At 39.8% G+C, this 15,040-nt stretch overlaps 2 protein-coding genes across 4 annotated transcripts in view; one reads left to right on the top strand and one right to left on the bottom strand.

Moving 5' to 3' along the window:
* Positions 1-13,715, top strand: znf185 (zinc finger protein 185 with LIM domain). Of its 2 annotated transcripts, XM_063877060.1 has the most exons (35): positions 1-203; positions 1,148-1,213; positions 1,519-1,633; positions 1,726-1,833; positions 1,919-1,945; positions 2,069-2,125; positions 2,211-2,261; positions 2,353-2,424; positions 2,520-2,600; positions 2,773-2,835; positions 3,443-3,565; positions 3,649-4,128; positions 4,598-4,663; positions 4,781-4,852; positions 5,113-5,187; positions 5,410-5,484; positions 6,131-6,211; positions 6,562-6,621; positions 6,765-6,818; positions 7,038-7,097; positions 7,544-7,594; positions 7,702-7,746; positions 8,092-8,151; positions 8,266-8,313; positions 8,876-8,932; positions 9,099-9,170; positions 9,297-9,359; positions 9,658-9,759; positions 10,030-10,080; positions 10,375-10,410; positions 11,111-11,182; positions 11,279-11,353; positions 11,573-11,638; positions 12,265-12,370; positions 12,940-13,715. In XM_063877060.1, the coding sequence occupies exons 2-35, from the start codon at positions 1,204-1,206 to the stop codon at positions 13,039-13,041; spliced, it is 2,736 nt and encodes a 911-aa protein (XP_063733130.1). In that variant the 5' UTR covers positions 1-203; positions 1,148-1,203; the 3' UTR covers positions 13,042-13,715. The 2 variants fall into 2 exon arrangements, with proteins under 2 accessions (XP_063733130.1, XP_063733131.1); XM_063877061.1 differs by lacking the exon at positions 2,773-2,835.
* fut11 (fucosyltransferase 11 (alpha (1,3) fucosyltransferase)) overlaps positions 13,412-15,040 on the bottom strand; it is a 6,543-nt gene continuing 4,914 nt past the window's right edge. For both annotated transcript variants that reach the window (XM_063877063.1, XM_063877062.1), the window contains exon 5: positions 13,412-14,959. In XM_063877063.1, the coding sequence (XP_063733133.1) occupies positions 14,809-14,959 (151 nt within the window). In that variant the 3' untranslated portion in view covers positions 13,412-14,808. The remainder of the gene's footprint in view (positions 14,960-15,040) is intronic.

Raw genomic sequence — 15,040 nt, forward strand, 5'->3', positions numbered from 1 at the left:
CACACCCACATGGATACACAAACACGTACTGCTCCACCTCACAACTACCTTCCTTGACTGGCTGGTCTTGTTAGTGCTCACGCCCGTACCTGTTTGTGAGACACCTGTCAGACAGAGAGAGACTGCTCAAACTCGGAGGAACACACTGGTCACACACTCTCGACTCGAGCTAAGTGGATATTTCTTTGCTGGATTCAAAAAAGGTAGGTTCCCAGGCTGTTAGGTGTTTTATTTGCAACATGATTTAAAGTATATTCTGTTTTAAGAGCTTCAGATCAGCAGATGTACAGTAAGAACATAGAAATCTAAAAGGAATCAATCATGCTTCATAAACTATAAAGTGTTACCTGGTGATTGTCTTTGTTTGCCCTGCCATTTTCCATGTCATGATTGCTTGTCGGTAGAGTTGTCTATCCTGCTCCTGTATTGTCTAAACTGCTTTTGTTCAACATCAATCATTTATCCCGCGTGGAAAGACGTGCTAAATTTAAATAAATAAGCCTTCTGAGCCCTCTGTGTATTTGTTCTGTCACAAATTATGAGGACATTATGCTCCAGAGATATTGTGATGACGTGCTTTAAAAGGAGTGAATTCACAGCCCCAGGAGTTTAACAGGTTATGTTTGCATTCTGAATTTGACTCTTCAATTTTGCATAAGCTTTTACCCGCACCTACTTTAAGATAATGGAACATTTGATGGTGTTACCCTGGTAGTGTATCTCTTTTTCTTTATCTTCAGCAGGAAGTAATTTTCCTTCTGAGCAGTTGTTGTTTGATAGTAAATAACTGAGAGGTTAACTCATTTGGATCTGATTGAAAATAATATTTATCCAACCACACAAATCATTCAGTGTGAGTTATATTTTGTATCCAAACACAAAGGATCCTAATATATGTATGTGTGCGAGTCCATTCATATTTAGGCAACATGAGTATTTTCTTGCTGAGTGGTAGGACCGGATCACCTACATGTCTAAAGGATGAGACTCAGGAATGCTTTACTGAGCATTTTTTCTTACTTGGTAGGGAACATAGCGTGGGAAAGACTTTTTGAAACTAGGACTTTTTGAAACTAGGATGTCATTATACATTTACATTTCCAGCAACTTCTTTTAACATGATCTCTGCCCCCAATGCATTTTTTAGGTATCCTGTGAAGATAACAGAACAAAGAAAAAAAGATAGAAACCTCTAGAACAAGCATGTCAAAAGGTGAGTTGGCTGACTGATGTGTTCTGAATGCTAGATGACGAGTTTCCTCCAATCAAAACAGAGTGCATCTGAGGGCGTGTCTCCGTTCCAGGTGGATGACTCTGTGAATTCTGATCTTCTGACATTTCCTTGAATAATGCAAGTTACAAGGTGTTGATTATGTGGTGTGTGATGGCATGTGAAAGAATATCAGGCACACTATCAAGTATACAGTGATTAAGATGTCATTATGAAGCAGACCACAGTGTGTGTTATATGTTAGATTGTGTGAAGGTAATTGACATAAACTATTTGTGTCCCCCAAGTCGACAAAGAATCTGTGTTTCAAACCACCAAAGTGCGGACCAAGCTGAAGGGAGATGGCAGCTGGATGCAGCGCAGCAATGAGGCTCAGCCTGAAGATGACAAGGAGAAACCATGGTGAGGCACATGTTTAAAAAGGTTTCTGTCCAAATTATCCATTACTCAGTCACTGGAATAGACCAAAACCAAGTTCCTGTTTAACAATACAGGTTAGCTGAAGTAAGGGCCCGCTGTCTGAATGGAGATGCTGTTGAGACCAGTCCAGTGTCGTCACCAACAACATCCACGCCGCCACCCACCAAGCCTGATGCTGAAAGGTAAACACAGGTTTCTAATGTTACAGATTTACAGAGCACTCCCATAAACATGATTGTGCTGATAATGACTCTGTTTTGAATTTAGAGCACCAACGTCGGGATACCTGATAAGGTAAGATAAGCACTTGCACATTTAGACACCCTATTTAAAACAAGGAGATCTAAATATAAATAAAGTATATGAAAAAAAAACCAAAATAATAATATTTTACTCATGTTTCTGTTTTTCTTTCAGAGGCATTTTCACTAAACTAGACAAGCCTCCTTCATCCTCAACAACTAATGGTGTTAGGTGAGAACGTCTCTTATTTGAACAAGCAAAGTTAATTGTGCTACTACAGTCCAACTTTAATATATACATATCTATTTTTTAACAGTGGAACAATGACACAATTCACCAAAAAACCTTCAGAGAGCTACAAGAAAATGTGAGTGCACATAAATCAGATTCCCAGTTGACCGTTGACAGCTGAGTTAGAATGTATTTTTATGAGGTGTGTTTGTGCTTCTGTTCCTCAGAGCCTCCTACACCGTGAAGCCCACTCTAGAAAACCAGGAGGGCCAGCTTAGCACTGAGGAGCAGGAGAAACGGTAAGACTCTCTTCACGAAAAATAACGCCATCCAAATTGAACCAGCATGCCCCGGAAGAGAGATTACATTAACATCATAATGACTCATTTCGCAGGACGGAGGCAGCCAGCAGTGTAGTGAGGCAATCTGCAGCCAGGCAACGCTCTTACGTGCTTTCTGCTGCTAAGAAATTTGAGTATGTATGGTTTATGTCATCTTCCTAATGCTTATCTTAACTCCTACATTTTAAAGGAAGTTTATTTATTTTATTATATTTCATTGAGAAATTGTGCTATTCACCTGCAGTGAATATACATGTTGAGCCTTTATGGAGGTATTTATGGAAACTGTGTGTTGAAAAACCTCAGGTCTTCAGATACGGCGCCTGACACCTCATTGGTCAACAGCAGTCCATCATTTGTGGCTAGAAGGTAAATGCTTCAAAAGCATGCACGTCCAGATGATAAATAAAGACTCAGGAACAACATGGAAATAATAGAGCCTGCATACAAGATAATGCATCCATGAACATATATTAAATTAATTTCCACTACTGGTAATTTATTCACTAGAAACTATCTTGCCATGGGATCAAACAAGATGCAGCGCAAAATCTCCAGGGACTTCCCATCCCTCTTCTTCCAACCCTCCCCCCCCCCAACACCTATTGTTGAACCCCTTTGTTTTGATCTTAATGACAAAATGTGTCCACAGACAAGCAGCAGATAAAAACCTTTCCAAGTAATCACATCTGCTTCTTTGGTTGTTCCGACAGGACCACATTTCTTCATTATGACACACACAAAGACATTTCCAGTGTTGCTGCTGTTATGTTCAAAAGAGCACTATCTAGTGTGCGTCTATTTCTTGTGTCTTTATTAGGTAAATGCTTTCATGTCCCTCTAAAACAAAACACAAACCCGTGAATCAAACTGTGTGATCAAATGTTACCCTGTTCGTCTGTTGCTATGTGTGCACACCCAACTCCACACATGCATTCATGAGTGTGCTCACATGTGCTTGGCTACAACTCTGCAGGGTGCAGATTACTGATGATGATGAGAGCGCTGCGTCTCCAGCACCTGCCAGCACTCCAGCCCCCTCCACCATCGCTCCTGCCACATCTGTTGCCACAGCGTCTGAGACCAAACCATGGAAATCGTAAGTCTGTGTTTCTATTTACTGTGCAACAAGTGCTTTTTTCGATTCCTTCAATTGATTTAATTACATTTTCTGCTTTACAGCGTCGGCACCAGTGTGAAAACAGCCGTTGATGTCCCTGTTATTGAGCCTGTGGCACCAAAGATGGAGGAGGCCGCCCCAGAGCCTGTGAAGGATGACCCTCCTCTAGTTACAGTTAAAGACCCATTTGAAGGCATGAAACCAGGGTGTACCAAGGTGGACACTCCTCTCCCTATACTCCTCCCACATGTAGTTCAAACTGTGTGTGCAGAGCCAGAACCTGAGAAGACAGATGTTTCTAGAAAAGTTGAGATCCCTCTGGTTAAACTCATCCCAGCCTCACCAATCCAAATATCACCTACTCTAGCACCCCCTTCCCCTGCTTCAACTGTACCAGAAACACCTGCCCCGGAATCACCTGTCCCACTTTCAGCTTCAACTGTGTCTGCTACAACAGAGATCACAGTGAAGACTGAACCTGAACCACAACCAGCACCAGAACCTGAACCAGAACTTCAAACAGCACCAGCTCCAAAGCCACGGTTAGATTCCAACTTGCCGAAATCTGTGCTGCCACATATTGTAAAATCTTATGATGTGAAGTAAATAGGTATCTTAAGTGCAGGTACTTTTACGGTCCTAACTATTACATGCTAATTCTAACTCCGCTACACATTTGTATTCCTTAAAATACATTTAGCTGACAAGAGAAGTTCTGAAAAAGGGACTTTGTAATGCAGTGTTTCTATACTCACACTTTGCTATTTTTACTTAAGTGCAGGATCTTCATTCCCGTATAGTGTTAACATCAGTATAACAAGAGCCTCAAACATCAACACTATGTTTGGCCATATATTTTCTACAATAGAATGCATGAATATCATAATTCTTAAGCAAAGTTTTGACTGCCTTAATGACATTCTCTTTGTGAATGTTTGCTCATGTTCTTTTCCCGTGTGTGATTGAATGCTTAAGGAATGTCATGTGTTTGTTCTCCATCTATTCTCACAGCTCTGGTGTTGACACGCTCACTGCCTTGTCCGACACTCTCATTTCTTTTGACACAAGTTCAACCAGGTAATGGATCACAGAAAGAAAGGCAGAAGCAGAAACTAATGATACAAATAAATATTGTCATGTTAGTGCAAGCAGCCTCAACAACCATCTGATAATAAGAGTTTGTTTCCTCTCCAGTTCTAAGGATGATGAGCGAGTGCTGGCAGAGAAAGACGAAGGCCCAGGGGACAGTCCCACCTCAGAGGATGGGTAAAAAAACACACAACTTCCTCATTCATGTCATAGCAGGGTTTGCAAAAAAAAAGAATAATGGCTAACTGCCACTGTGTTCACTCAAAGTAAATACAAACAACCCACGTCTCAGTTCTGTGGGCCTGAAACTACCTTACACAAGAGGGTATCTCATATTAGTCCTGATTAAATGTGGTGCTTAATCAGTTTAATTTAGATTTGTGTGCAAACGTTCCAAAGCAGTGTCTCTCATATTAGTTTTGTCTTCTTGTCTGCAGTGATGATAAGGAGACAGCTCCACAGCTCAGCAACTGTATACAAATGACAGACGATCTCCTGGTGCTCACTAATGGGTTTGTTAAAATAATGCATTCTTAATGTTGTGCACTTCCTTGCATTAAATATTCTCTGAATATTTCCCACAAGGTGGCACTGTTGGACTTTTAATAGTCTCCCCCCCCCTTTTTCCTCTACCTTAACTGGCCTCTTCTTGCTCTGAAATCTCCTCTGAATCATAAATCCTTTGTTCATTACCTTCTCCACTTCGTTTTCCTCTCATCCTTCCGCCACCACAGTCCAGAGGAGTCAGCAGAGCCTGTTCCCCCCAGCCCGGGACGCTGGAGTCAGGATCTGCTGAGCGGACTAGACAGGTATGGAAAGAGAGCTCTTTTTCCAGCCAAGCCCCAAATACACATGTTATTCAAAAAAAGATCCTTTGATTACCAGAAAACCAACAGCTCTCTTGTTTATAGAAGAGTGGCATTACCTCAACTTACCTAATACATAGAATACAGTTTCCAGGGCGCTGGTGCGCTAAAAAAACAGTAGGAATACTACTGTGTAACAATATTCCGTAAAGTCCTCAGTTCAAAATGTTTCTGAAGTAAAGTACAAAATTATTAGAGTCAACATATACTTAATGTGACAAAGTAAAATGATTCATTATGCAATATTGCCCATTTTAGAATCATATTAACTGATTGAATTATAATGATTGATGCATTAATGGGTTCATTACTGTATGTTGGGGTTTGTTTTTATTACTTTAATGTATCATGCATTATTACCAGTTTTATATTTGGTATTGATAATCTAAATCAGCTTGTAATTAGCAGTAAAAAATGTCAAAGAGTAAAAAGCACAACATTTGTGTCCAAAATGAGATGGAGCAAAGGAAGTATGAAGTAGGATAGGGGATTATACCTCAAATGTGTACTTTATCACAGTGCTTGTGTAAATGAACGTAGTTACATCCCACCACTGTCTGTATCTGACTCTTGCATTTGATGTCTTTAGTGAGTCCAACCCAGTGAAGACCAGTGGCACCCTGGATCTGCTGGCTAATGATGTCATTCCAATCAACACAGAAGAACGCAGGTGAGAAAGAGACAGACTTGTGATGGCCTCTGCTCCGCATCCCTCCCTCCTTGCAAACCATTAATTCTTATCACTGCAGATGAAGGGGCCAAGCATCCCAGCTCCCTGAGGTGTAACATTTTTAATAAACCCCACTGGCCTGAAGTTTGATTCATAAATCATGGCTCCTCCACTTCCAGCATTCTATTTTAACCCCTTACTCTGTTAGATAGAAACAAAGTTGCAGATTCCTGAAGCGGCTGAGGAATACTTTGAAACAGAAAGACACGTCTTATCTGTGTTGTGCGACTGGAAATAGAAGAGAATGTTCTGTACTGATTAGTATTGCGGCTTTGTTTTGTCTCTGCCAGCCTAAGCACGCAGCGAGAGGAGGAGAAACAGACAGATGAGACACCAAAAGAAACACAAAGGTAGAGGGACACGACAGGCTGCTCTTAAACAATTATCTATCTATTCAGAGCGACTCCTGCTATGAGATGCATTATATCCTGATATGTCTTGTAATGATTTATACTAACTTTGTCTGCAACTATGTTGTGTCTCTGCCCACCAGCACCACAGAGACTGTCACTATAACCTCCAAAACTGTGATCATCACTGACAAAAGGTAAGAAAACGCATAAAGAAAAAACAGGTCTGTTCCCTGCTATATTCAGATGGTTTTCATGCTTGTTAAATAGTTCAGTGGGTTTCAGGCTTTTCTAATGGACTGGCATTGTAAATAGTGTATGAGAAGAACCACGCTTACCTTTGCTTGCCCTCCTTTCCCTTCACATCATGCCATTCATCCGTACCATCCTCTTTACTCTGTCTCTCCTCCATGCAGCCAAGAGGACAATGCTGATCCATGGAGCTCACATGTTGCCACCACAGTCACCAAATCAAGGTAGTTTATTGATTGAATGCAACAACACGTGAATGTGATTAAACGTTTCTATTCCTTTGACCTTGAAAAATGTTGATTGACAGACTTAATTTAATTGTAAAATCAAAACTTTTCCTAGCTAATAATGTCTAAAAACAGATTCACTCAGGTTATAGTCTTTTGAGTTTAAGGTTATTTACTTAGAACATAATCAGGGTTAATACAAGTTGAAAAACCCCTGAAATACACTGATTAGGCCATTTAGCAGCAGAATGTTCTTTACATTTGTCGAAGACATCCCGATTCTGACTTTGATTAAGTTTGGCCCTGGGCTGCTCTGTGTTTCTGTTTACCATTCAAACTGCATTAAATCTTTCCATTATGAGTCAATGTGATCAGAATTCCTCCGACACAAGATGGGCCATGCTGACAATTGAGAGTGAAATCAGTGTGAAATTGTTTTTCAGCTCGGCTGATCCGTTTGATCCATATCCGATAGGGACCACATCCTCTAACAGGTAATCATATTGGTTTGGAGATGTGACTGTTTTCCAGCCAGCCAGATAGCATCTCGGCATGCATAATGCAGCATATTCTGATTATGAACCACTTTTCTCTATTGCAGCTCATCTGACCTGCTCCAGCCTCTCTCTGATTTTTCCATCAACAGGTACTGGAATGATAATGCAAATACGCCTTTTTTCCTATATTGAAACCGCTGTTTATAGCACCGAAACAATCATGTTACCACATATTATCATTGTAACTACAACTGCTTCACTTTATCGGTTATAGCAAAAATGATTCATTATCGGCAGCTAGCATATCAGATAGTGTCTATCAAACCCATATGTATTCAAATTGTTATTATTTAAAAAGACAACAAATACATTTGAACATCTGTAATGAAGAGTTGTTTGGTACTTTTGAGTGATAAATTAACAGACTTAGCTTACCCATTATGCCATTCTGCCGTACCTCTATCCTTCTTATTGTTTGTTTTGCCTCCATACAGCCAAGATGACAAAACAGATCCATGGAGCTCACATGTGACAACTACAGTCACCAAATCAAGGTAGTTTATTTACCGCCACATGTGCTTTAGGTTGTCTGTGTTAGAAAAATCTGATTGGACACATAAGCACTGAGGCTGCACCTCATTGAACACTTGTGTTCTTTTTTCCTTAAGTGTGCTTTACACTCCAATGGAGAACAAAGATCAACATCCAGAAACAAAGTAAGTTGCACTCAACACAAACCGTCAAATAATAAAAGCAAGCTCAAATAGCTTATTTGTGTATTAAATATTTGCACCTGTAGTTTTTTATTCAACCATTTTTGGGGTATATTATTCCTTCATTAGAGAGCTGACAGAAGAGTAGTTATACTCAAATAAAGAAAAGTGTTATTCAGGGGTAATTTGTTTCTCTATTTCATTTAAATGTGTTGCCAGAATGCATTATTATTGTATACCTTTTTTATGTCCCCTGGCCTTCTGTCATGTTGCACCATTGGGGGAGGGGCAGGTATAGAGAGATCAGTGGGCTCCCCAGCTGGGCTCCGGGGACATTGCGATTCATAGTCAGTGCTTCAAACCCCCAGGGCACCCCATTTTTCTGAAATTCAGATTTCTTTTTATCCTAATGTGCATTTTTATGTTTTCTGTGTCACTCTGTATTATATAATCGGTGGTTTAAAAAAAATATACATTCATAAAAAAAAGTCCCGGGCACCCTTCATGAAATGTTTATGTTTTCTTTTAATTTTTTTTCCCCCTTCTGTGTGTGTGTGTTTGACAGTAATGCGTTGGAATCCCTTGCAGACAACGTCATCCCTATCAGCACTGACACCACAAGGTATTAAACTGAGTTTAGTGCATAATTGTGTTATGAATGTATGAGTGAGACATTCAGGGGAAAGGAAGGCTGTGGACCTGCAGAAATGATTCTCTTGAAGTGCACACGGTACCGTATAATATGCTTCACCTGTCAAAACGTCCACATTGATTCTCTCTCTCTGCAGTCTAAGCTCTCATCGGTCATGGGCACGCACATGGGAAACCAGCACACCTCAGCAGGCTAACACGGAAGAGAGGTGATGACACACTGTGATTTACTCTTACACTTCCACACAATGGGGTCCACTATGTTTCATTCATCTACATGCACCCACCCATGTCCATTACGCGCTAAAAGCCTTTCAATGTATGTCCCCTCTCAGCCAAGAAGCTGTGCCAGGAGGCCAAACTGTAGATCAAGAGACGCTGGTCATGTTTGAGAGAAAGTAAGTCATCCTTTTTATTAAAAGCCCAGTGTCTGCTCCTTTTATTCCCGTAACCTCTTTCCCTTTCACAATGGTGAAGTAAGTAGGCCCTTGCAGCATCTACGCATTGAGCCAGAAAACATTGTGCACTGGTGCTGATGAAAATAGGTCAGATATATATTTGTTTCATCTTTGCCTCACAACTGCTTTCAACAGATCCCTTCTACCCTTTTATGTTGTTGTTGTTTTTTTTAGCAATATAAAGAGTGTGAATTTGTCATCCTCTCATGCTACAATGCCTTTGCCGTTTGTGCTCCAGGTCCAAAGAGAATGACTCCCCATGGGACAGGTGGACCTCACCCACCGTCTATACCGTCACTTCAGAAAGAGAGGATGAAGAGGAGGCGGAGGAGGATGAGAGGTATATCTACTGTGGCTGGCTGGGCTCATTAAATGCATATTAAAGCATTTTACTTTCACAATTTCCGCAGAATGTCATTAAAGCATCTTAAAATACAGGGCCTGTCAACCATTTAATTGAAAGCAAGCTAAACACAATTGAAACTCTCACACGGCTTAGTCTGAGAATAATCAACTCCTTCTCGACCTGTTATTTTACTTTATCACCGTCAATTCTTCTGCTCTTCTGCCAGCCTTTTTATAATGTAGGAAATGTCCTCTTGTTTTGCAGCCAAACGGATACACAGACAGAGACGGTCACAACAACCATCACCACTATCAGGTTTGAAACGTTACCTCTCATGATTAAAAAAAAAAACTATGGAGAGAAGCTCAAGAGTTCTGCAGGGGATGTTCACAGTTACAATACATGGGAAGAGGAGGGCTCACAATGAGGCAATGCTGCAGTACAATAGAAAATAAACCACACCTGGTCAATAAATCCAGAGCCATTTGGAGCAGTGAGTCAGAAAGATCAGCCTCATTCACTTAAACAGAATTCTTCACTGGATAGAGTCCAGCTTATTGACTGCTACAGCTACACTAAAAGTCTAATATAGTTTTCTTTACTTTCCAGGGAGACACACAGCGAACAGCAGCCCGTTATGGATCGGTAAGTTTATGATCTTAATGTCAGATGCAACATAATGCAAAAGCACTTTCTACAGAGTGTTATTTTCTACTATTTGGTCTGTTGGTTTTCTTACTTTTGCTCAGGAACTTTGCTTTATCTGGAGCTTTCTGTCTTAAGTAGGAGTGTGTTACTGCATTCTATAAGTAGAATGAGTGTGGCATTTAAGGAAATGTTTTTAAAAATCAAATCATCTTCTGTTATATCATCTAGTTTCAAATACCAGATTGGCTTCTTTATCCTTGTTTGTAAAACAGATGTCTTTGTTAGGGGGTGATAGATTTAGGCCAAACCCTGTGGGAATGCAGCTGAATGCTAACTTAATACAGCAGTACGGATCTAAAGTTACCTGCAACTCCTGCTGGTTAGACAGAATCCTGATTAAACTCATGACTATAACTGAAGTTAAATGACAAGATATGCTCTCCCATTGTCTTTCAATTTGCCCTCATTTCCCTCCCTCTAATTATCAGTCTCCAGATGTCGGATTAATGATGTGTATTAGAGATGTCCTTTTGTCAAATCACAGCCCGTTTAACAGCCTGCCATTAACAAGCGATGGCAGGAAATGATTACCTCCTGAGTTACATTTGACAGATGTATAGTCCTTCTGTATAAGCCATCACACTGCCGTCGCCAGTGTGTGAGAGATGAGGCTAATGCTGCTGCACTCTGTCTCCAGTTATGAAACCTTTTCCAAGACCATAATGGAAGAAGACCAGCGTGTCCAAACACCAGAACCTGAGGCCAAAAAGTGAGTGTTTCTCGTACAAACTAGACATCTAAATAAAAGTGACAAGTAATATTTGAACTATGCATATTAACGTACCCTTTTCTGTATCTGCCTCAGGGGGTTTGTGTATGTGAAGGAGTATGTAAATGCAACAGAGATGTCCCTGCATAATGCCAGAGACAACACCAACAGGTAGGACCAATACATCATTTCCACAACCAAATTGTTTAATTATTTAGCAAGGGATAATATGAAGATGTTATGTTATGATTATCCTAGCCAAAATAATAAATGAAATCATCATGATGTATTAATTGTATAATGTGATCTGCAACAACATCCTATATTGTCCTCTTTCTACTACTGATGTTGTTTTGATGATGACTTACTTATAGCTTTTTTTTTCCACAGTGGGTCAGATTATTTGACATCAAGCTCCACCAATTACTCTTACAGCAGCCCCTCCAGTTACTCCAGGTAATAACAAATACTAATAAACATTTAAATAATAATAACTTAACCAACTACACTTACTTTGAGTACATTCAGTGCCTATATTTTAACCAAAATTGCATTTCTATTTTCAAAGTACCTACTTTCCATATCTGCATTGCAACTACCACTTTAGGTACTTTCAGTATTGGTAATGTTATTCCCTCTTTAAATTTAACTCCAGCTATTTCACCTGTAAAGACTGCCAATTATTGGCTGTGAGCACTCGATACCTTTTCTTTTACTTGTTGCTGTTGTTTCTCTAGTTGATCAGATCGTTTGACATCAAGCTCTGTCAGTTTCTCTAAAGAAGCCCCTCCACTGACCCCTGGTAAAAACACAATTAACCTAAACCTGTTTTAAACCAGCTATAAGCCTAAGCCCTTCTCCCTCTGCCTTGTTATTCCTAGCTCTGAAGAAACTAGATATGTGTAAGCAGTAGGGCAGAAATTCCACCAAGCCTGCTCATTAGGAGGCTAAGCGGGGACATCAAAGGATTATTTACACTTATTAAGTTCCCTTGCAGGGTCACAGGTTATTTAATCAGAGAGAGCTGCAGCTGCTTGATTCAGTGGCCAAACTAACTTGTCTTAATTGCTGTGTCTCCCAAGTGGCACGCTGTCATCTGCCTGCACCTTCTGTGGAGAACTGGTGGGAAGTGATGCCAAGATCACCATCGATCACCTCAACATCAACTGCCATCCCCACTGCTTCAAGGTAGTTCATCTGTCTGCTCAGTTACATTTTAGAATTTATTGAATAAAAATAAAAAGTCCTTGAAGGGAAGGACCTAGAGGAAGGGAGACTTTGTTCCCATAAAAAAAAAGTTTACATTTGTTTAAATGTGTTCATTTGTTAGATGGCAATACAATCTTAATGGTAACTATGACGTTGCTGCAACCATTAAAGCTCAGCGTAAATCCTGGAATCTCTAATGATAAAAGCTTTGATACAACATATTACAATCTCAGCTATAGTCTGACACAAAACCCAGTAAAACAATAACTTGTGTCTTTTAGACTGTGTTTGTGTACAGATTAGACCAATCAGATACAACTTGTGTGTTTTGGAGATGCTAGTAGGCAGATTTAATTTTTAAACCTTTGAACAGAACTATTTCCAGAGGCAGCAGTTTCCCATTCTCGTCTTTATGCTAAGCTATACTAACCAGCTGCTGGCTGTAGCTTTGTGTGTGGCAGACGTGTCGGGCAGAGGGTTAACACCACTGCTCTTCACAGTAATTTCTCATTATCACATTTTCTTATAACATTCTCCTGCTTTTTCAGTGCGGCGTGTGCAATAAGTATATGGGAGACCTTCTCGACAGCATGTTCCTGCATGGTGGGAAAGTCCACTGCGAGACCTGCTACAGAGAAGCTTTGGACTGATTATGGAAGCTCTTCAGCAGCCTCTTATCCTCGTCTTCGTCCCTTCATGTTCATTTGCATATAAAGTGAGAACTGGTCTTTCACAAAGTTTTAACTGTGCTTGATTTGAACTCAGGGAGGATGTGGTTGAGGATGATCAAAAGCAGTTATAGTGAACTTTATGACTACTGAATGTTTTTTCTTACACTAGGTAACATTTCTAATTTCTTTAAAAAATTCATTCAAGCTTGTGTTTTTTTTTCCTGGTGGTGAAAGCTGTATCTGCCTCAGTAAACTATGAAGGATATGTCTGTGCAACATGTGTGCTACACTACTGTGAACAGACTAATACTGGCAGGTGGGGAACAATATTATTACTTTGCAACATTAGTTATGCAAGAAAATGACTTTATTACAAAATGTTTACTTCTTTATTCTTCTTAATACAAAATAGTGTGTTCACATGTATGATGCTTTGTTAAAAAAATAAAATGATTTTCATTATCTTGGTATGAAAATGTGAAAACAATGGCTGTGCTCCAAATTGCATACCAGAGCCCTGCATACTCCCTACTAATTACTAACTACTTAGGTTGCCATTACCAGCAGACTGTTCACAATGAGAGAGGATGTCTTTTGTATCACATTACCAGGTTAGGCTTCCATGAAATTAAAATCGTTTACCACAATTCTCATTCGACAGTCTCTTTTCCAGCCAATTCAATATGTTCCGGTATTGTTTTGAGGAAAATAAACAAAACACTAAATATTGTAGTGTTGTTTGTTTTTGTCAGTACATTATAAACATAAGCTCCTAATTTCTCTTAACTTAATTTGCCTCATAAGTAATACTTTTCAAAGCACAGTTAAATCTTGTATAGCCCGTGTCACATTCTCAAAAATGTGTGCTTTGCAAAATACTCATAATATGCCGTTGGAGCACAATTCATTTTTACTTTTAGTTGGTATGAATAGTATGCAGCTTTAAACACAGCCAGAGTGCAGACAGAGGGAATGTCATGGAGTCTCAAGCAGTGAGATGTTTAGAAAAAGCATGATTAGAAAAGTATTGCACACAAACATTCTCTTAGCATTATGTAACAGAAAACACGTTATACAATATATTATACAGTACACAAATGAGCTGAGATCATTAGCTGATCCTGAGGAATACTTTGCATATGCAGTGGTGATTTTAAAAGGGAGTTAAATTTTACTTTACATGTGCCTTTCTTCACTCCTTAGTGAGTTTACTTTACTTGCATAGTCACTTAAAATAGTTTAGCACATAAATGTAACTTTAGCTCATAACCATAAGCTACCTGCTGAGTAAAGCAGCTAATGCACTTCCTCGGCTAATGTCTTAAAGTTCTCCACACATTAAGCAGAGCACTGTCCCCTGGCTCTGACGCAGCCCAATGAAAATGTGCCACTGTGGAACAACTGCACTGCATGCAGTTAATGTTAACAATACAAGGCGGAGTTCAGGCAATGATGGCACCTCAGTTATAGCAATTAAACAACTTAAAAATATTGGCATATAGAACTCTAAAACATTATTTTCCCATTAGTGAACTTGGGAAAAAAGGACAAACGACTCATGTCAGTTGAACACGAAATTCAAATCTGTTACAGTAGCACCAAATTGCTCATAAGGATAAAGGAGGTTTGGCTTCGGTGAAAAAATATTAGCCATTTCTGGTTTATTCCCTTGTTTAAACAAAGGGGATTCATAATATAGTACACCTCTGCAATTCTGGACGTGCTCCATCCTCTGTAAGGCCTGTGTCAGTGTTTTCCTCTGGCTCTGCTCACAGCAATGTTTTGGATGTGCTTCCACAGCAGCGAAGGGTCGGACTCGTTATGTCTTATCAGAGACTCCAGCCCCTCTGCTTGGTCCAGGCTCTGCCAGTAATCCTGAGGCCATATTTGCAACCATCTGCAGACAGATACAAAAGAAGATTAGGCTCATCACAGAGGTTATTTTAATTAGACCATTAAATTGGACTGATGTCTCTGC

Source organism: Eleginops maclovinus, chromosome 23, assembly GCF_036324505.1.
Source record: "Eleginops maclovinus isolate JMC-PN-2008 ecotype Puerto Natales chromosome 23, JC_Emac_rtc_rv5, whole genome shotgun sequence".
In the NCBI taxonomy this organism is placed as follows: domain Eukaryota; kingdom Metazoa; phylum Chordata; class Actinopteri; order Perciformes; family Eleginopidae; genus Eleginops; species Eleginops maclovinus.

What these genes read in the sequence shown, in the direction of transcription:
- znf185 (XM_063877060.1), top strand. An exon ending in GATCAACATCCAGAAACAAA is followed by an intron (nt 8,314 to 8,875) that starts GTAAGTTGCACT and finishes TGTGTTTGACAG; the next exon opens with TAATGCGTTGGAATCCCTTG. An exon ending in GAGGCGGAGGAGGATGAGAG is followed by an intron (nt 9,760 to 10,029) that starts GTATATCTACTG and finishes CTTGTTTTGCAG; the next exon opens with CCAAACGGATACACAGACAG.